A 22,468-nucleotide genomic window follows, 5' to 3' on the forward strand; every position below is an offset into this window, starting at 1 on the left:
CGAATCCCACCGTACCTTCTCCGCTGTGCAATCTGGTTTCAGAGCTGGTCATGGGGGCACCTCAGCCACGTTCAAGGTACTAAACGATATCATAACCGCCATCGATAAGAGACATTACTGTGCAGCCGTCTTCATCGACCTGGCCAAGGCTTTCGACTCTGTCAATCACCATATTCTTATCGGCAGACTCAGTAGCCTCGGTTTTTCTAATGACTGCCTTGCCTGGTTCACCAACTACTTTGCAGACAGAGTTCAGTGTGTCAAATCAGAGGGCATGTTGTCCGGTCCTCTGGCAGTCTCCATGGGGGTGCCCCAGGGTTCAATTCTCGGGCTGACTCTTTTTTCTGTTTATATCAATGATGTTGCTCTTGCTGCGGGCGATTCCCTGATCCACCTCTACACAGACGACACCATTCTGTATACTTCTGGCCCTTCCTTGGACACTGTGCTATCTAACCTCCAAACGAGCTTCAATGCCATACAACACTCCTTCCGTGGCCTCCAACTGCTCTTAAACGCTAGTAAAACCAAATGCATGCTTTTCAACCGTTCGCTGCCTGCACCTGCACGCCCGACTAGCATCACCACCCTGGATGGTTCCGACCTAGAATATGTGGACATCTATAAGTACCTAGGTGTCTGGCTAGACTGTAAACTCTCCTTCCAGACTCATATCAAACATCTCCAATCTAAAATCAAATCTAGGGTCGGCTTTCTATTCCGCAACAAAGCCTCCTTCACTCACGCAGCCAAACTTATCCTAGTAAAACTGACTATCCTACCGATCCTCGACTTCGGCAATGTCATCTACAAAATAGCTTCCAATACTCTACTCAGCAAACTGGATGCAGTTTATCACAGTGCCATCCGTTTTGTTACTAAAGCACCTTATACCACCCACCACTGCGACCTGTATGCTCTAGTCGGCTGGTCCTCGCTACATATTCGTCGCCAGACCCACTGGCTCCAGGTCATCTACAAGTCCATGCTAGGTAATGCTCCGCCTTATCTCAGTTCACTGGTTACGATGGCAACACCCACCCGTAGCACGCGCTCCAGCAGGTGTATCTCACTGATCATCCCTAAAGCCAACACCTCATTTGGCCGCCTTTCCTTCCAGTTCTCTGCTGCCTGTGACTGGAACGAATTGCAAAAATCGCTGAAGTTGGAGACTTTTATCTCCCTCACCAACTTTAAACATCTGCTATCTGAGCAGCTAACCGATCGCTGCAGCTGTACATAGTCCATCGGTAAATAGCCCACCCAATTTACCTACCTCATCCCCATACTGTTTTTATTTATTTACTTTTCTGCTCTTTTGCACACCAGTGTCTCTACCTGTACATGACCATCTGTTCATTTATCACTCCAGTGTTAATCTGCTAAATTGTAATTATTTGCCCAACTCCTCATGCCTTTTGCACACAATGTATATAGACTTTTTTTTCTACTGTGTTATTGATTTGTTTATTGTTTACTCCATCTGTAACTCTGTGTTGTTGTTGGTTCACACTGCTATGCTTTATCTTGGCCAGGTCGCAGTTGTAAATGAGAACTTGTTCTCAACTAGCCGCCCTGGTTAAATAAAGGTGAAATAAAAAAATACAAATAAAATCCTCCCTCATCATTAATGGTGTACGTGCCTCACCCTCCCTCATCATTAATGGTGTATGTGCCTCACCCTCCCTCATCATTAATGGTGTACGTGCCTCACCCTCCCTCATCATTAATGGTGTATGTGCCTCACCCTCCATCATCATTAATGGTGTACGTGCCTCACCCTCCCTCATCATTAATGGTGTACGTGCCTCACCCTCCCTCATCATTAATGGTGTATGTGCCTCACCCTCCCTCATCTTATTAATGGTGTACGTGCCTCACCCTCCCTCATCATTAATGGTGTATGTGCCTCACCCTCCATCATCATTAATGGTGTACGTGCCTCACCCTCCCTCATCATTAATGGTGTACGTGCCTCACCCTCCCTCATCATTAAATGGTGTACGTGCCTCACCCTCCCTCATCATTAATGGTGTACGTGCCTCACCCTCCATCATTAATGGTGTACGTGCCTCACCCTCCCTCATCATTAATGGTGTACGTGCCTCACCCTCCATCATTAATGGTGTACGTGCCTCACCCTCCATCATTAATGGTGTATGTGCCTCACCCTCCATCATTAATGGTGTACGTGCCTCACCCTCCCTCATCATTAATGGTGTACGTGCCTCACCCTCCCTCATCATTAATGGTGTACGTGCCTCACCCTCCCTCATCATTAATGGTGTACGTGCCTCACCCTCCCTCATCATTAAATGGTGTACGTGCCTCATCCTCCCTCATCATTAATGGTGTACGTGCCTCATCCTCCCTCACCATTAATGGTGTATGTGCCTCATCCTCCCTCATCATTAATGGTATGTGCCTCATCCTCCCTCATCATTAATGGTACGTGCCTCACCTTCCCTCAACGGCCTCATATGAACCTGTTATTCCACATGACGGTCCGATCTGCCAGGGCTTCAGTCAGAACACAACATTGTATCACTCCAGATAGAGAGAGACAGTGTAGATGCTGCATCGCGCTAGCTAGACAGGCAGAGACAGAGAGAGAGAGAGAGAGAGAGAGAGAGAGAGAGAGAGAGAGAGCGAGAGAGAGAATAGATAGCCTACTCACGGTCTCAAATCCTCTGTGGGGGTGATCGGGGAAGCCAGATGGCTTTTTGACTTTGAACTCATCCAACATCAAGAAAGGATCCAGGTTAATCAGCTGAAATACATGGATGGACAATATATCAGCCTACCATGTCATAATATGTGGTTTAGTTTGGTATTTTAAAAGGATATTATTAAACATGATAAACTAGGCAGATGTAAGACAGACAGTATGACAGTAACTCACCTCCTTTCTTCCTATGCTTCTGCGGACATGTGCTCCCACACCTTCTACCTGCTCCACACTCAACACCGTCTTCACAACTCTTCTTATCCTCATTGTAGAGGATAGGGTTATTTACTAGTAGTACCTTATTTATTATGGTACACCTTGAACAAAAATACTGAAGAGAAAAGGAAAAATAACTGCATTGAATATATAGCCTAAGCCTTCAAATACCCACCGTTATTGTTCAACGTCAATACAAAACATCACGTTAATACCAAACACTATAACGAGTGTTTTGTTATTAGATGTTACAATATTTCTTATTTGGCTAAGACTTTTATTGGGATAATATGGAGTAAAAATACAACATGACAGAGCAATAACAGCATCGGTCTCTAGCTAGGATAAATTAAGTTAAGCGGACTTCTCCGTGGAGTAGAGTTTACTTTGATACACGAAACTCAATGTCACTAACCTTGCAGAAGTTGGATGTGGACTCAACAAGACTAATTTACTCCGAATATCAACTAGAATCAGACAAGCACGTATTGTAGGCTGTCAAATCCTCCCAGTGTGTAGGCAACAACAGAATTATAAACCTATCATCTTCCAAGCGCAGTCATGTTGTTGTCGCGGTTGCCAACACTGCATCTGTTGCGCATGTACGGACATGAAGGGCGTGATTAACCGCAAGGGATTCGTTTGAATAAAAAAAGAGGGAGGGTTATTTTTCATTCTCAGATAAAAAGGGTGAGGTGCAGTTTATTAGGAAGGGGGGAGTTTATTCTGAGCTAGGAAGGGGTGAGGTGTAGGTTATTCTCAGATAAGAAGGGGTGAGGTGCAGTTTATTAGGAAGGGGGGAGTTTATTCTGAGCTCAGAAGGGGTGAGGTGTAGGTTATTCTCAGATAAGAAGGGGTGAGGTGCAGTTTATTAGGAAGGGGGGGGGGGGGGAGTTTATTCTGAGCTAGGAAGGGGTGAGGTGTAGTTTATTAGGAGGGGGGGGGGGAGTTTATTCTGAGCTAGGAAGGGGTGAGGTGTAGTTTATTAGGAGGGGGGGGGGAGTTTATTCTGAGCTAGGAAGGGGTGAGGTGTAGTTTATTAGGAGGGGGGGGGGGGGGGGGGTTATTCTGAGCTAGGAAGGGGTGAGGTGAAGTTTATTCTCAGCTAGGAAGGCAGCTGAATCCATGATCTATCGCTGCGTAAATCTCCCTTTGACATCAAAACATTACTTGCGCTAAGGTATTTAATCATAACCACATCAGCCCGTGCATCTGCTGAATGTATTCTTCTGTGTGTGCTCTCTCCACGGTGGTTTGTGTCCCTGTCCCTCCGTAACCACTCCGGTTGTGCTGGAATATTATGTCCTTCGCGATGCGCGCGCTTGCAGCCTGTCCTCCTGCCAGATTCAGCGCGTGCGGACCAACCTGTTTGTGACAACAAAGGGAATACAGCTGAGTCACACTGACTGTACAGTATTACATAACCAACGGACTCTCTATCGACAAGTACCCTACAAAAGAGATTCTCACATAGGTCTACTTTCCAAGCCATATGTTGCCTATATTTCAGAGCCTATATTGCGGCCTTGAAAGACTAAAGAAAATACAAGCTTATAAATATATCAAAAGGCTGTCCCTGCTCTGCTGCGTTTTTGCCAACACTCCATTGGGTTATCATTCATTGGGTTATCATTCCACCCCTCCAAAACCCTGAAAAGCTACTTGTTTTTTTAATCCATTACCATTTTTTTCATTACTTGTGTCTGTCAATGCTTTGACAAATTCCCAGCAATATGAATGAATGAAATATTCTCCCTCTGACATTCCATTCTATTATTTCTACAAAATGTTTTCATTTGTGTGATTAGCAAAAAATACCAATATACCTGAAGTGCTGTGTACTGTCCCATCAGGTACAGAGGACAGCCTGGAGCCCACTGCAAGCTCTCAGATATACAAGGCCAGCCATCCAGGACCTAAAGTTGAGATACAGAGATATAGTATAGTGGTATAACATAGTATAGTAGTATAATAGTAGTCTATAGTAGTACAGTAGCCATCTATAGTATAGTAGTATAGTATAGTAGTAGCTCATAGTAGTATAGTTGCAGCCTATAGTATAGTAGTATAGTAGCAGCCTATAGTAGTATAGTAGTAGCCCACATCAGTATAGTAGCAGCCTATATTACTATAGTATAGTAGGAACCTATAGTATAGTAGTATAGTAGTAGCCTATAGTATTATATAATAGTAGGAGCCTACAATAGTATAGGAGAAGCCTATAGTATAGTAGTAGCATATAGTACTATGGTATAGTAGTAGCCTATAGTAGTATAGTATAGTAGCGCAGTATAGTTGTAACCTATAGTATAGTAGTACAGTATAGTAGTAGCCTATAGGCGTATAGTATAGTTGTATAGTAGCAGCCTATAGTATAGTAGTAGCCTATAGTATAGTAGCTTAGTATAGCAGTAGCCTATAGTAGTATATTATAGCCATATATAAGTAGCCTATAGTATAGTATAGTAGTAGCCTATAGTAGTATAGTATGGCATAGTGTGGCATAGTATAGTAGTAGCTTATAGTATTATGGTATAGTATAGTAGTAGGCTATAGGAGTATAGTATAGTAGCCTAGTAGTAGCCTAAAGTATAGTACAATAGTAGCCTATAGTAGTATAGTAGCATAGTAGTAGCCTATAGTAGTATAGTATTATAGTAGTAGCCTATATTAGTATATTAAAGTAGTATAGTATAGTAGTAGCCGATAGTATAGTTGTATTGTGGCGTAGTATAGTAGTAGCCTATATTATGATAGTATATGTGTAGCCTATAGTATAGAAGTATAGTATAGTAGTAGCTTATAGTATAGTAGTATAGTATAGAGGTAGCCTATAGCATAGTAGTAGCCTATAGTATAGTAGCCTATATTATATTAGTATAGTAGTAGCCTATAGTATAGAAGTGTAGTAGTATAGCATAGCACAGTAGTAGCCTATAGAATAGTGGTTTAGTATAGGAGTAGCCTATAGTATAGTAGCCTATATTATATTAGTATAGTAGTAGCCTATAGTATAGAAGTATAGTATAGTAGTAGCTTATAGTATAGTAGTATAGTATAGAGGTAGCCTATAGCATAGTAGTAGCCTATAGTAGTATAGTATAGTAGTATAGCATAGTAGTAGCCTATAGAATAGTGGTTTAGTATAGTAGTAGCCTATATTATAGTAGTATAGTATATTAGCATATATCATATATCATGGTAGTATAGTATAGTAGTAGCCTATAGTAGTATAGTAGTATAGTATATTAGTAGCCCATAATATAATAGTATAGTAGTGTAGTAGCATATAGCATGGTAGTATAAAATAGTAGTAGCCTATGGTATTATAGTAGTAGCCTATAATATAATAGTATAGTAGGGTAGTATGGTATAGGATAGTAATAGCCTATAGTAGTGGGGTGTAGTAGCGTAGTGTAGTCGTCACCTATAGTATAGTAGTGTAGTCTAGTATAGTATAGTAGTAGCCTATAGTATAGTGGTAAAGTATAGTAGTAGCCTAAAGTGTAGTGGTAGCCTATATTAGTATAGTGGTATAGTTTAGTAGTAGTCCATACCATAGTAGTATAGTATAGTATGGTAGCACCCCATAGTATAGCAGTATAGTATTATAGTATAGTATGGTGGTATAGTATGGTAGTATAGTATGGCAGTATAGTAGTATAGTATAGTGTGGTAGTATAGTAGTATAGTATGGTAGTATCCCATAGTATAGTGGTATAGTAGTATAGTATGGTGGTATAGTATAGTAGTAGCCTATATTAGCATAGTATGGTGGTATAGTATAGCAGTAGCCTATATTAGTATAGTATGGTGGTATAGTATAGTAGTAGCCTATATTAGTATAGTATAGTGGTATAGTAGTAGCCTATATTAGTATAGTATGGTGGTATAGTATAGTAGTAGCCTATATTAGTATAGTATGGTGGTATAGTATAGTAGTAGCCTATATTAGTAGAGTATGGTGGTATAGTATAGTAGTAGCCTATATTAGTATAGTATGGTGGTATAGTATAGTAGTAGCCTATATTAGTATAGTATGGTGGTATGGTGTAGTAGTAGCCTATATTAGTATAGTATGGTGGTATAGTATAGTAGTAGCCTATATTAGTATAGTGGTATAGTATAGTAGTAGCCTATATTAGTATAGTATGGTGGTATAGTAGTAGCCTATATTAGTATAGTATGGTGGTATAGTATAGTAGTAGCCTATATTAGTATAGTATGGTGGTATAGCAGTGGTGGAAAAAGTACCCAACTATCATACTTGAGTAAATGTAAAGATACCTTAATAGAAAATGACTCCAGTAAAAGTAAAAGTCACCCAGTAAAATCTACTTGAGTAACGGTATAAAAGTATTTGGTTTAAAATATACTTAAGTATCAAAAGTAAAAGTGTAAATCCTTCTAAATTCCTTATATTAAGCAAACCAGATGGCACCATTTTCTTGTCCAACATTCAGTCATAATTTACAAACAAATCATGTGTGTTTAGTGAGTCTGTCAGATCAGAGGCAGTAGGGATGACCAGGGATGTTCTCTGTTTAGTGAGTCCTCCAGATCAGAGGCAGTAGGGATGACCAGGGATGTTCTCTGTTTAGTGAGTCCACCAGATCAGAGGCAGTAGGGATGACCAGGGATGTTCTCTGTTTAGTGAGTCCACCAGATCAGAGGCAGTAGGGATGACCAGGGATGTTCTCTGTTGATGTGAATCCTCCAGATCAGAGGCAGTAGGGATGACCAGGGATGTTCTCTGTTTAGTGAATCCCCCAGATCAGAGGCAGTAGGGATGACCAGGGATGTTCTCTGTTTAGTGAGTCCACCAGATCAGAGGCAGTAGATATGACCAGGGATGTTCTCTGTTGATGTGAATCCTCCAGATCAGAGGCAGTAGGGATGACCAGGGATGTTCTCTGTTTAGTGAGTCTGCCAGATCAGAGGCAGTAGGGATGACCAGGGATGTTCTGTTTAGTGAGTCTGCCAGATCAGAGGCAGTAGAGATGACCAGGGATGTTCTCTGTTTAGTGAGTCCTCCAGATCAGAGGCAGTAGAGATGACCAGGGATGTTCTCTGTTTAGTGAGTCCTCCAGATCAGAGGCAGTAGAGATGACCAGGGATGTTCTCTGTTTAGTGAGTCCACCAGATCAGAGGCAGTAGAGATGACCAGGGATGTTCTCTGTTTAGTGAGTCCTCCAGATCAGAGGCAGTAGAGATGACCAGGGATGTTCTCTGTTTAGTGAGTCTGTCAGATCAGAGGCAGTAGAGATGACCAGGGATGTTCTCTGTTTAGTGAGTCTGCCAGATCAGAGGCAGTAGAGATGACCAGGAATGTTCTCTGTTTAGTGAGTCTGTCAGATCAGAGGCAGTAGAGATGACCAGGGATGTTCTCTGTTTAGTGAGTCCACCAGATCCGAGGCAGTAGGGATGACCAGGGATGTTCTCTGTTTAGTGAGTCCTCCAGATCAGAGGCAGTAGGGATGACCAGGGATGTTCTCTGTTTAGTGAGTCCACCAGATCAGAGGCAGTAGAGATGACCAGGGATGTTCTCTGTTTAGTGAGTCCTCCAGATCAGAGGCAGTAGGGATGACCAGGGATGTTCTCTGTTTAGTGAGTCCACCAGATCAGAGGCAGTAGGGATGACCAGGGATGTTCTCTGTTTAGTGAGTCCACCAGATCAGAGGCAGTAGGGATGACCAGGGATGTTCTCTGTTTAGTGAATCCCCCAGATCAGAGGCAGTAGGGATGACCAGGGATGTTCTCTGTTTAGTGAGTCTGCCAGATCAGAGGCAGTAGGGATGACCAGGGATGTTCTCTGTTTAGTGAGTCCTCCAGATCAAAGGCAGTAGGGATGACCAGGGATGTTCGGTTGATAAGTGCGTGAATTGGACTATTTTCCTGTCCTACTAAGCATTCAAAATGTAACAAGTACTTTTGGGTGTCAAGGAAAATGTATGGAGTAAAAAGTACAATATTTTCTTAAGGAATGTAGTGAAGTAAATGTAAAAGTAGTAAAAAAATATAAATAGTAAAGTAAAGTACACATACGCCCAAAAAATACTTAAATAGTACTTTAAAGTATTTTTACTTATGTACTTTACACCACTGTCGTATAGTATAGAAGTATAGTCATTTTGTGGACACAGATTTGATTAAAGATACATGAAAGATTCTTGCAGAGGTTGAGATATGATGTGATAGCAGCACACCTGAATAGGGAATTCCTTGATGACAGAAGAGAGCATAGGGTCTTGGTTGACGTCTAGTTTGCATCCTGTAGCCAGCCATATCCTGTCCCCAGTCCAAGTCTCACAACCATTCTGTCCACACAGTGACAGTCTCCACACCTGGCTTTCATAGCACCACTTAGCTTCAGTCACCTGTAGAACACAACAGGTCGTGAATACCTTGGCTCTGCTTTCTCTCTTTCACCACATTGTGTTGTTTTATGTTTCCAAACGTTAGTTCCAAACGTTAGTTCCAAACGTTAGTTCCAAACGTTAGTTCCAAACGTTAGTTCCAAACGTTAGTTCCAAATGTTAGTTCCAAACGTTAGTTCCAAATGTTAGTATTAACGTCAATATTCATATTATTGATATCTATTTACTAGCAGTATTATTCTGACTAGCAGCATTACTATATTATTTCTGTACCTGGCAGTATGCTCGGACAGATAGCTGTCCAGTCTGGATGTAGGGCTGCAGGGCTGCGTAGGCCTCAGGTGTAACTGCCCCTCCCTTCCTGGCCTGTCTGATCATGGCCAGTCTCTTATGGACGCTGCTCTCGTTGTAGAACTGGCGCAGGTAGGCCAGGCCGTCCATCTTGATGCCATGCTCCACATGGGAGTACCGGCCCACCAGGCTTTCCACGTCACCCACGTCAAACTGCTTCAGCTGGGGGAGAGGACCGAGGCAGAGGGGTTTGCGGTTGGAGATCATGGTGGTCTGACTATAACATTCTCTTAACATCAGCTGGGGGGGGACGGGGGGGGACGGGGGGACTCTGGAGATGTGATATATTTCTAGAGTATATATTTAAACAACATGTCTACAAATGAACAAAATCTAAAAGGGTACTTTTAAGGTATTCATATTATTAGTTATAATGTTGAATAAATTAATGTGTAAAATTGTAGTTCACAATATAGACATACTATATTAAATACGTATATAAATACTCCATATTTTAGAGCACTCTACGAAGAGAGTAATGACACCAAGATGTCGTCTATCTGTCAATATCTCCCGAGGAGAGGTGGGTGTGGAGTCAGGAGCAGGAGACCAAGATGTTGTCTGTCAGTATCTCCCTAGGAGAGGTGGGTGTGGAGTCAGGAGCAGGAGACCAAGATGTTGTCTATCTGTCAGTATCTCCCTAGGAGAGGTGGGTTTGGAGTCAGGAGCAGGAGACCAAGATGTTGTCTATCTGTCAGTATCTCCCTAGGAGAGGTGGGTGTGGAGTCAGGAGCAGGAGACCAAGATGTTGTCTATCTGTCAGTATCTCCCTAGGAGAGGTGGGTGTGGAGTCAGGAGCAGGAGACCAAGATGTTGTCTATCTGTCAGTATCTCCCTAGGAGAGGTGGGTTTGGAGTCAGGAGCAGGAGAGCAAGATGTTGTCTATCTGTCAGTATCTCCCTAGGAGAGGTGGGTGTGGAGTCAGGAGCAGGAGACCAAGATGTTGTCTATCTGTCAGTATCTCCCTAGGAGAGGTGGGTGTGGAGTCAGGAGCAGGAGACCAAGATGTTGTCTATCTGTCAGTATCTCCCTAGGAGAGGTGGGTGTGGAGTCAGGAGCAGGAGACCAAGATGTTGTCTATCTGTCAGTATCTCCCTAGGAGAGGTGGGTGTGGAGTCAGGAGCAGGAGACCAAGATGTTGTCTATCTGTCAGTATCTCCCTAGGAGAGGTGGGTGTGGAGTCAGGAGCAGGAGACCAAGATGATGTCTATCTGTCAGTATCTCCCTAGGAGAGGTGGGTGTGGAGTCAGGAGCAGGAGACCAAGATGTTGTCTATCTGTCAGTATCTCCCTAGGAGAGGTGGGTGTGGAGTCAGGAGCAGGAGACCAAGATGTTGTCTATCTGTCAGTATCTCCCTAGGAGAGGTGGGTGTGGAGTCAGGAGCAGGAGACCAAGATGTTGTCTATCTGTCAGTATCTCCCTAGGAGAGGTGGGTGTGGAGTCAGGAGCAGGAGACCAAGATGTTGTCTATCTGTCAGTATCTCCCTAGGAGAGGTGGGTGTGGAGTCAGGAGCAGGAGACCAAGATGTTGTCTATCTGTCAGTATCTCCCTAGGAGAGGTGGGTGTGGAGTCAGGAGCAGGAGACCAAGATGATGTCTATCTGTCAGTATCTCCCTAGGAGAGGTGGGTGTGGAGTCAGGAGCAGGAGACCAAGATGATGTCTATCTGTCAGTATCTCCCTAGGAGAGGTGGGTGTGGAGTCAGGAGCAGGAGACCAAGATGATGTCTATCTGTCAGTATCTCCCTAGGAGAGGTGGGTGTGGAGTCAGGAGCAGGAGACCAAGATGTTGTCTATCTGTCAGTATCTCCCTAGGAGAGGTGGGTGTGGAGTCAGGAGCAGGAGACCAAGATGTTGTCTATCTGTCAGTATCTCCCTAGGAGAGGTGGGTGTGGAGTCAGGAGCAGGAGACCAAGATGTTGTCTATCTGTCAGTATCTCCCTAGGAGAGGTGGGTGTGGAGTCAGGAGCAGGAGACCAAGATGTTGTCTATCTGTCAGTATCTCCCTAGGAGAGGTGGGTGTGGAGTCAGGAGCAGGAGACCAAGATGTTGTCTATCTGTCAATATCTCCCTAGGAGAGGTGGGTGTGGAGTCAGGAGCAGGAGACCAAGATGTTGTCTATCTGTCAGTATCTCCCTAGGAGAGGTGGGTGTGGAGTCAGGAGCAGGAGACCAAGATGATGTCTATCTGTCAGTATCTCCCTAGGAGAGGTGGGTGTGGAGTCAGGAGCAGGAGACCAAGATGATGTCTATCTGTCAGTATCTCCCTAGGAGAGGTGGGTGTGGAGTCAGGAGCAGGAGACCAAGATGTTGTCTATCTGTCAGTATCTCCCTAGGAGAGGTGGGTGTGGAGTCAGGAGCAGGAGACCAAGATGATGTCTATCTGTCAGTATCTCCCTAGGAGAGGTGGGTGTGGAGTCAGGAGCAGGAGACCAAGATGTTGTCTATCTGTCAGTATCTCCCTAGGAGAGGTGGGTGTGGAGTCAGGAGCAGGAGAGCAAGAATTTCAAGAAGGGCGTTTTATTTACTGGTCCACCAACAAGGTAGAGGACCACAAAAGCAGCCACTAGAAAACAGGAACCCAGTCTAGTCGAAAACGGAGGAACACACTCCTCTGACTAAACTAACGTGCTGGAAAAACAGTCCTGTGAAATAAACCTGCTTAACAGAGAAAACCGCAACCCAAGCCAACGACAGTAACACAAACAATCTTGCACAAAACCTAGAGGGTAGGGCGAGATGAAATACCCCACTGATTAGCCTAAACTAGACACAGGTGAACACAGGACAGACAAAACCTAGAGGGTAGGGCGAGATGAAATACCCCACTGATTAGCCTAAACTAGACACAGGTGAACACAAGACAGACAAAACCTAGAGGGTAGGGGGAGATGAAATACCCCACTAATAACCTAAACTAGACACAGGTGAACACAAGACAGACAAAACCTAGAGGGTAGGGCGAGATGAAATACCCCACTGATTAGCCTAAACTAGACACAGGTGAACACAAGACAGACAAAACCTAGAGGGTAGGGGGAGATGAAATACCCCACTAATAACCTAAACTAGACACAGGTGAACACAAGACAGACAAAACCTAGAGGGTAGGGCGAGATGAAATACCCCACTGATTACCCTAAACTAGACACAGGTGAACACAAGACAGACAAAACCTAGAGGGTAGGGGGAGATGAAATACCCCACTAATAACCTAAACTAGACACAGGTGAACAACAAGACAGACAAAACCTAGAGGGTAGGGCGAGATGAAATACCCCACTGATTAGCCTAAACTAGTCACAGGTGAACACAAGACAGACAAAACCTAGAGGGTAGGGGGAGATGAAATACCCCACTAATAACCTAAACTAGACACAGGTGAACACAAGACAGACAAAACCTAGAGGGTAGGGCGAGATGAAATACCCCACTGATTAGCCTAAACTAGACACAGGTGAACACAAGACAGACAAAACCTAGAGGGTAGGGCGAGATGAAATACCCCACTAATAACCTAAACTAGACACAGGTGAACACAAGACAGACAAAACCTAGAGGGTAGGGCGAGATGAAATACCCCACTGATTACCCTAAACTAGACACAGGTGAACACAAGACAGACAAAACCTAGAGGGTAGGGCGAGATGAAATACCCCACTAATAACCTAAACTAGACACAGGTGAACACAAGACAGACAAAACCTAGAGGGTAGGGGGAGATGAAATACCCCACTAATAACCTAAACTAGACACAGGTGAACAACAAGACAGACAAAACCTAGAGGGTAGGGCGAGATTAAATACCCCACTGATTAGCCTAAACTAGACACAGGTGAACACAAGACAGACAAAACCAAACGAAAAAGAAAAGGGATCGGTGGCAGCTAGTAGGCCGGCGACGACGACGACCGCCGAGCGCCTCCCGAACAGGGGGAGGAGCCACCTTCGGTGGAAGGCGTGACAGTATCATGTACGGTTCACAGATCATAGGGTCTTACAGGAGGCATGTGTACATTTTCACCATGGTTTTCAAAACAATGGTTTGTGCTACAAATGTAAAAGCACATTAAAACCTCCTAGATCCTCCAAATGAAGTTCCTATGTGATAATTCCCAGAACTAACAAGTTTCCACTTCGGGAGGAAGGAAAGATAATTGGGACATATGGCCATAGATTTAAACAGAAACAGACCTGTAAGTGTTTGCGCATCACCCAGGTCACATGACTGGCTCCTTGCTGCAGAGCGATGGAGATGACGTGAGCGCTGGTCAGGCCTCCACCAACCACCACCACCCTCTGGCCACGCTCACACACCACATAGAGACCTGCTGGATGGAGACAGAGTTAGTGACACCACATGGGGACGTGCTGGATGGAGACAGAGTTAGTGACACCACATAGAGACCTGCTGGATGGAGACAGAGTTAGTGACACCATGCAGAGACCTGCTGGATGGAGACAGAGTTAGTGACACCATGCAGAGACCTGCTGGATGGAGACAGAGTTAGTGACACCATGCAGAGACCTGCTGGATGGAGACAGAGTTAGTGACACCATGCAGAGACCTGCTGGATGGAGACAGAGTTAGTGACACCATGCAGAGACCTGCTGGATGGAGACAGAGTTAGTGACACCATGCAGAGACCTGCTGGATGGAGACAGAGTTAGTGACACCATGCTGGATGGAGACAGAGTTAGTGACACCACATAGGGACCTGCTGGATGGAGACAGAGTTAGTGACACCCCACTGACTCTTAACAGGAACAGAATGTCCAACACAAATAAGTACTAAGTAATTAAGTTAATTTCTACATTTGATAACTCAAACAGATGCCCAGTCAGTGTGATATTGCAGTATTGCAGCCTTTGGCTTGACAGCATGTCATGTCACCTCAACACCAGGGCGTTATAGTACAGTGTCATGTCATGTCACCTCAACACCAGGAGAGGGCGTTATAGTACAGTGTCATGTCATGTCACCTCAACACCAGGAGAGGGCATTATTGTACAGTGTCGTGTCACCTCAACACCAGGAGAGGGCATTATAGTACAGTGTCATGTCACCTCAACACCAGGAGAGGGCGGTAATTGTACAGTGTCGTGTCATGTCACCTCAACACCAGGAGAGGGTGGTATTGTACAGTGTCATGTCACCTCAACACCAGGAGAGGGCATTATTGTACAGTATCATGTCATGTCACCTCAACACCAGGAGAGGGCATTATTGTACAGTGTCATGTCACCTCAACACCAGGAGAGGCCATTATAGCACAGTGTCATGTCATGTCACCTCTACACCAGGAGAGGGCGGTATTGTACAGTATCATGTGGAGACATATGGTCCATCTATACAGATAGCTATCAATAGCAGAGTATTCTCATCTCAACCGACCTGATGAGAGAGAAGAAGAACTCTCTTCCTGTTCCTGGTTCTGGCTTCTTGGTTCCTGTTGCCGTGTTGACCGTGAGTGGTGGTGCATGAGCTGCACGGTGTGCTGCAGGCGTTCCTCAGGGTAGCTCTCCGCTATGGACGACACCCAGAAAGGAATGTTGGCCATCTGGGCACGGGTCGGCCCGGTCGCCATGACTACCCGCCTTGCCTCGAGGACGTCCCCGTTCTGAAGGAATACCCTGAATGATGTCACAATTCCTTCTGACATCACAGGGGTCAGTCTGTCCACTGTGCCCTTTGTCAGGACACTGTCCAGGCCATATTTGTCCACCTGGATAGAGTATTGTTGTTGTATAGTTATTTTGCTCTGGGTGATTTGAGTGGATGGCTAATAGATTACATGCACACACATGTTACACTATATATCACAAGTTCATAGATTTTAATGAACAACTACAGTGGCAAGAAACAGTATATGAACCCTTTGGAATTACAGTTGAAGTCAGAAGTTTACATACACCTTCAGCCTAATACATTTACACTCAGTTTTTTCACAATTCCTGACATTTAATACTAGTAAAAATGTCCTGTCCTAGGTCAGTTAGGATCACCACTTCGAGAATGTGAAATGTCAGAATAATAGTAGAGAGAATGATTTATTTCAGCTTTTATTTCTTTCATCACATTCCCAGTGGGTCAGAAGTTTACATACACTCAATTAGTATTTGGTGGCATTGCCTTATTTTTCTTGGGTCAAACGTTTCGGGTAACCTTCCACAAACTTCCCACAATAAGTTGGGGGAATTTTGGCACATTCCTCTTAACAGAGCTGGTGTAACTGAGTCAGGTTTGTAGGCCTCCTTGCTCGCACATGCTTTACCAGTTCTGCCTACAAATATTCTATAGGATTGAGGTCAGGGCTTTGTGATGGCCATTCCAATACCTTGACTTTGTTGTCCTGCGTACTATTGTTTGTACAGATGAACGTGGTACCTTTAGGCGTTTGGAAATTGCTCCCAAGGATGAACCAGACTTGTGGAGGTCTACAATTATTTTTCTGAAGATTTTCTGAAATCTTGTCTGATTTCTTTTGATTTTCCCATGATGTCAAGCAAAGAGGCACTGAGTTTGAAGGTAGGCCTTGAAATACATCCACAGGTACACCTCCAATTTACTCAAATGATGTCAGTTAGCCTATCAGAAGCTTCTAAAGATATTACATAATTTTCTGGAGTTTTCCAAGCTGTTTAAAGGCACAGTCAACTTAGTGTATGTAAACTTCTGACCCACTGGAATTGTGATACAGTGAATTATAAGTGAAATAATCTGTCTGTAAACAATTGTTAGAAAAATTATCTGTGTCATGCACAAAGTAGATGTCCTAACCGATTTGCCAAAACTATAGTTTGTTAACAAGAAATGTGTGGAGTGGTTGAAAAATGAGTTTTAATGACTCCAACCTAAGTGTATGTAAACTTCCGACTTCAACTGTACCTGGATTTCTGCATAAATTGGTCATCAAATTTGATCTGATCTTCATCTTAGTCACAACAGACAAACATAGTGTACTTAAACTAATAACACACAAATTATTGTATTCATCTTGTCTATATTGAATACATCATTTAAACATTCACAGTGTAGGTTGGAAAACGCTAGCGGAATGTTTCGACAACATCTGGTGAAATGGCAGAGCGCGAAATAAAAAAATAGATATAAAAAATATTTAACTTTCATACATTCACAAGTCCAACACACCAAATTAAAGCTGAACTTTTTGCTAATCTAGCCACTGTGTCAGATTTCAAAAAGGCTTTGCGGCGAAAGCAAACCATGCTATTATTTGAGGTCAGCATCCCATCAAACAAACACAGACAATCATATTTCATCCCGCCAGGCGCGACACAAAACTCAGAAATAACTATATAATTCATGCTTACCTTTGAAGATCTTGTTCTGTTGGCACTCCAATATGTCCCATAAACATCATAAATGGTCCTTTTGTTCGATTAATTCCGTCGTTATATATCCAAAATGTCCATTGATTAAAAAAAAAACACTGGTTCCAACTTGCATAACATGACTACAAAATATCTAATAAATTACCTGTAATCTTGATCCAAACATTTCAAACAACTTTCCTAATACAACTTTAGGTATTTTTTAACGTAAATAATCGATACAATTTAAGACGGGATAAACTGTGTTCAATAGCGGATAAAAAAAATGTGGAGCGAGCTTTAGGGTCACGGGCCCCAACCACAACAGTACACTAGACTCGACCCTCATTCTGAACAGCCCTACTTCTTCATTACTCAAAGGAAAAACATCAACCAATTTCTAAAGACTGTTGACATCCAGTGGAAGCGATATGTACTGCAAACAAGTGCCTTAGAAATCTAGACCCACATAGAAACCCATTGAAAAGAGAGTGAGCTCTAAATAAAAAATCCCTGGATGGTTTGTGGTTTCGCCTGCCAACTAAATTCTGTTATACTCACATACATCATTTTAACAGATTTAGAAACGTTAGAGTGTTTTCTATCCAAATCTACCAATTATATGCATATCCTAGCTTCTGGGCCTGAGTAGCAGGCAGTTTACTTTGGGCACGCTTTTCATCCGGACGTGAAAATACCACCCCCTAGCCCGAAGAGGTATTAATGACTTCTACAAAAGCTAATTGGAGTCAGGAGTCAGCTAACCTGGAGTCCAATCAATGAGATGAGACTGGAGCAGAAATCCGGGAATTTCCAAAGGGTTCACAAACTTTTTCTTGCAACTGTACATAAACCCTACAATAGAGCAAGCATTCACTGTAAAACTCACATTCACTATCATTAGTAGTCATCAAGTGTATTAGTGCAGGTCTGGAACAAAAGCCTGCAACCCCAGTAGCTCTCCAGCAGGAGGGTTAGTTGACCACTCCCAGGTAAGTCCTACTTGTGTCACACAGAGAAGCATCACTGTTATTGCACAATTTTGTGTAGTGGAGGGACTCACATAGTATGTTTAGTATGGTGCAGGGTTGGGGTCAATTCCATTTCAATTCCAATTGGAAGTTCAGTTTACTTCCTGAATTGACTGAACTGAAATGGAATTCACCCCAATGATGGCATGGTGCCTTTTCACTTCAACTCAACTCAAGCCACGGCCAGCGTGCATCTCCATCTCCGACCTGCTGCATGAAGAAGTCCACACTGAGCCTGGTGCCTGGCAGGCTAAAGTACAGGCTCTTCTGTAGGCCTCTGCTGCTGCTCAGTCTCCTCCTGTCCTTCTGGCCCAGACGCATGTCGTTGAAGAAGGCATTCTCATCCAGAATGAAGGTGTGATCAGGGAGGCAGTGTAGCTCCGCTGTCCGATCCTTCTCCAGAACAAACTCCTGCAAAGCCCTCTGGGAGGAACCAAGACAAAGGGCTTATAGGCAAGAACAAGTACACTGCCTGAATTGACTGGATTGAAAACTGAAGTGACCTCAACTCGCGTTGTCCAGAAGGAACCATTCATTCAACCCTACAGCAGGGACCATCAACCTTGTTGAGTGTGCGTGTCTGTGTGCACCAGGGTGTGTGAGCGAAGGTGAGGGATGTACCTTTTTGAGTGGGTCTGTGTGCACCAGGGTGTGTGAGCGAAGGTGAGGGATGTACCTTATTGAGTGGGTCTGTGTGCACCAGGGTGTGTGAGCGAAGGTGAGGGATGTTGAGTGCTCTGAACTGGCTCTCCCACAGCGAGGTCCATGCTCCGTATGAGTCCACCACTCTGAAGGCCAGCGGAGGGCAGGATGTAACTGACTCTGGGTCTGGAGCGGCCTGCTCCTCGGGCTCGGCTGTCTGCTGTCCTGGGAGATATTACACACCTGTCAACCAGACAGCGTCGCCAGCAGAACGGTGTGAACTGGAGAGACTAAAATACAGTCTATACAGTCAAATTAAGCCTACACCTTCAACCTCGACTAAAAACCACTTTCAATGGAGATTTTCTTTTTAGTCTAGAGACTGGATCTGGGCCCGGCTTGGAGTGGCCTGCTCCTCAGCTGGCTGTTGTCATGGGGATGGGGAGAGATTAGAGACCTGTCAAACAGAGAGCACCAACAGCATGCTGTAACACTATATGTGTAGGGAGATTAGAGAGGAATGTCTCTCCTAACTGAAATCAAGAAAGGCCAAAATGTGAGGAAAAACATCGGTCTACTTTCTGGGATGTTTTCCTGGACCCAGATCACGCCGACGTCGAGCCCCTGACCATCCTTTTAATAAACATTCCCTCTTTAGTCTGGGAACAGGCTTCATCTGGGCCCTTTATGAAAAGCCCACGTTAAAACATTGAGCTGCAGTGTAGTTATCCTCACTGGTAGCTCCTCTTCTCTTGCTCTTAGAGCGGCTGGTCTTGGCCCTGCCCTGGCTGAGCTGGATCCCCTGGAGGATGTCTGTGTTGGGGGGAGGTGGGGACAGGGCCTGGTCTGGACAGGACAGCAGGGTGGCCAGGGTCAGGGCCTGGGGTCCTCCGCCTATTATCAGGACGTCCAACATCACACGGCTGGCATGAGACAAACACCAGCACAGAAAAAAAGTTACAAAATCTAAATCAAATTTTAAAAAACATTATAGTCCTTGGTAAACAACAGGTGTAGACTAACAGTGAAATGCTTCCTGACGGTCCTTCCCAACCATACGGAGAAACAGAAAGAGAAATAACAGAAAGATAATAACACAAGGAATAAATGCCCAATGAGAAACTTGGCTGAGTACCAGTACTGAGTCAATGATAACTTGGCTGTATACACAGAGTACCAGTACTGAGTCAATGATAACTTGGCTGTATACACAGAGTACCAGTACTGAGTCAATGATAACTTGGCTGTTTACACTGAGTACCAGTACTGAGTCCATGTGCACAGGTACAAGGTAATTGAGGTAGATATGTACATATAGGTAGGGATACAGTGACTAGTCAACAGGATAGATAATAAACAGTAACAGCAGTATACTGTAGGTAGGGGTAACAGGATAGATAGTAAACAGTAACAACAGTATACTGTAGGTAGGGGTAACAGGATAGATAATAAACAGTAACAGCAGGCTTGGGAGTAGAAACTGTTCATATAACACACACATATGCAGGCATACACACACACACACACACACACACACACACACACACACACACACACACACACACACACACACACACACACACACACACACAATGTCAATCTCTAACTCTCCAATGCAAAGTACTACCGAGCAAAACAGTGAGTGATTTTGAGACCACAAAGCCTTCCAGAAGGATCTCTACCCTACAGGAATGTGTGGCAGTTTAAGATGTCATGCCAACACTACAAGCCTACTGCTTCAGATATATTTTCACTTACCATAGGCTAGTTAGTCATTTAGCTACCTAAAAAGTACCAAGACCAAGTAAACACATAACAGTACCTCGTTGAACTTTCAGTATCTGTCAACTCAGTTTGTCAAACACAAAAACAAAACACAGTACCTTATTAAGATTCCAGTATCTGTCAATTCAGTTGGTCAAAATACGCAAAGCCTCCAACAGTCACAGTGTGTCAACATAAAACAGTCAACATATACTAAGGCTGAAAACAATGAATACTTGGGCTGAAAACAATGAATACTAAGGCTGAAAACAACATATACTAAGACTGAAAACAATGAATACTAAGGCTGAAAACAACATATACTAAGACTGAAAACAATGAATACTAAGGCTGAAAACAGCATATACTAAGGCTGAAAACAATGAATAATAAGGCTGAAAACAACATATACTAAGGCTGAAAACAACATATACTAAGGCTGAAAACAATGAACACTAAGACTGAAAACAATTAAGGCTGAAAACAATGAATACTAAGGCTGAAAACAATTAAGGCTGAAAACAATGAATACTAAGACTGAAAACAATGAATACTAAGGCTGAAAACAACATATACTAAGGCTGAAAACAACATATACTAAGGCTGAAAACAACATATACTAAGGCTGAAAACAACATATACTAAGGCTGAAAACAACATATTCTAAGGCGGAAAACAACGAATACTAAGGCGGAAATCAATTAAGGCTGAAAACAACTGAAGATAAAAATGGTGGTAGCCAGCCCAGAGCTGGTCAGGGCTGTAACCCTATCTACCTCAGGCATCTACAGACACAGTTGAGTGTCATTGGCTACCAGGAGGGCTCTCAAAATAGCCTTGCCGTAAAGGTGGGGGGTGCTCTGAACTCTCTCACACTCTCACAGCTTAGTACCACTGTTATCTAAACTGACTTGATACTGTGCACCAATGCTGCTCCCTGAACCTGTAATATCATAGGATTGATATTGAAAAAAGATATAACAGCACTTCAGTCATTTTTTAGACCACTAGACCCTAACCAGCAACCTTCTGGCTATTAGTCCTTCGCTCTAACCTCTAGGCTACCTACCAATTGCACTATAGAGACGTCCTATAAATGTGATAAATGTGTAAACACACAACCTGGTCTCAGAGCATTTCATATTATTCTTTACGTAAGTCCGAGACATTCCATTTAGCATGATATTTTACGTTTCGTATGGTATGTATTATTTTGTGGATGTCCAGCACCCATTTTGTATGATATGTTACGCATTACAACTTGTATGACATGTTACGAATTTGCTAAACGTATAATATGTTACGAATTTGCTAAGCGTACATTATGTTACAAATTCCAATTTGTTGTGACTAATGTTTGCTAGGTGGCTAATGTTAGCTAGGCTAGGGGTTAGGGTTAGGGTTAGGGTTGGGGTTAGGGTTGGGGTAAGGGTTAGGGTTGGGGTTAGGGTAAGGGTTAGGGTTAGGGTTAGGGTTAGGGTTAGGGTTGGGGTAAGGGTTGGGGTAAGGGTTGGGGTTAGGGTTAGGGTTAGGGTTGGGGTAAGGGTTAGGGTTAGGGTAAGGGTTAGGGTTAGGGTTAGGGTTAGGGTTGGGGTTGGGGTTAGGGTTAGGGTTATGGTTAGCATTAGGGTTAGGGTTGGGGTTAGGGTTAGGGTTGGGGTTAGGGTTAGGGTTGGGGTTAGGGTTAGGGTTGGGGTTAGGGTTGGGGTTAGGGTTATGGTTAGCATTATGGTTAGGGTTGGGGTTAGGGTTAGGGTTTGGGTTAGGGTTAGGGTTGGGGTTAGGGTTAGGGTTAGGATTATGGTTAGGGTTAGGGTTGGGGTTAGGGTTAGGGTTCGGGGGAAAGGATAGCTAAAAGCATTATGGTTAGGGTTGGGGTTGGGGTTAGGGTTGGGGTTAGGGTTAGGGTTAGGGTTATGGGTAAGGGTTAGCTAGAATGCTAAGCAGTTGAAAAATAGCAACAAAGTCGTAAGTGCTTGAAAAGTTCCTCATTGGCTAAAATGCTGAAGTTGTCCGTAATTACAG

General features: G+C 43.7%; 2 protein-coding genes across 5 annotated transcripts in view; both read right to left on the reverse strand.

The window, feature by feature from the left end:
- Positions 1-3,808, reverse strand: part of LOC110521097 (pirin-like) — a 30,930-nt gene extending 27,122 nt beyond the window's left edge. Inside the window, exons 1-3 of one of the 3 annotated variants that reach the window (XM_036982150.1) lie at positions 3,360-3,808; positions 2,903-3,059; positions 2,678-2,770 (exon numbers count right to left, since the gene is read on the reverse strand). In XM_036982150.1, the coding sequence (XP_036838045.1) occupies positions 2,678-2,770; positions 2,903-2,995 (186 nt within the window). In that variant the 5' untranslated portion in view covers positions 2,996-3,059; positions 3,360-3,808. The remainder of the gene's footprint in view (positions 1-2,677; positions 2,771-2,902; positions 3,060-3,359) is intronic. The other 2 variants (XM_036982149.1, XM_036982148.1) reach the window with 2 other exon arrangements.
- Positions 3,809-3,979: 171 nt separating this feature from the next.
- LOC110500297 lies at positions 3,980-21,213 on the reverse strand. Of its 2 annotated transcripts, none has more exons than XM_036982146.1 (10): positions 20,563-21,213; positions 19,415-19,602; positions 18,714-18,904; positions 18,245-18,460; positions 15,067-15,397; positions 13,865-14,001; positions 9,595-9,834; positions 9,151-9,321; positions 4,771-4,860; positions 3,980-4,309 (listed from the first exon to the last, which is right to left on the reverse strand). In XM_036982146.1, exons 2-10 carry the CDS (start codon positions 19,593-19,595, stop codon positions 4,133-4,135), a joined length of 1,734 nt encoding a protein of 577 aa, XP_036838041.1. In that variant the 5' UTR covers positions 19,596-19,602; positions 20,563-21,213; the 3' UTR covers positions 3,980-4,132. The 2 variants fall into 2 exon arrangements, with proteins under 2 accessions (XP_036838041.1, XP_036838042.1); XM_036982147.1 differs by having other exon boundaries at positions 3,981-4,309; positions 13,865-13,998.
- Between the last annotated feature and the right edge of the window lie 1,255 nt (positions 21,214-22,468).

Source organism: Oncorhynchus mykiss, chromosome 7 (assembly GCF_013265735.2).
Source record: "Oncorhynchus mykiss isolate Arlee chromosome 7, USDA_OmykA_1.1, whole genome shotgun sequence".
Lineage (NCBI taxonomy): Eukaryota > Metazoa > Chordata > Actinopteri > Salmoniformes > Salmonidae > Oncorhynchus > Oncorhynchus mykiss.

Coding starts and splice junctions, on each gene's coding strand:
- LOC110500297 (XM_036982146.1), bottom strand. CDS start 19,595: ATGTTGGACGTCCTGATAATAGGCGGAGGACCCCAGGCCCTGACCCTG. Junction 14,002..15,066: donor TTCTTCTTCTCTCTCATCAG/GTCGGTTGAGAT, acceptor GTCTCCATCCAG/CAGGTCTCTATGTGGTGTGT. Junction 4,310..4,770: donor GACAGTACACAGCACTTCAG/GTATATTGGTAT, acceptor TGTCACAAACAG/GTTGGTCCGCACGCGCTGAA.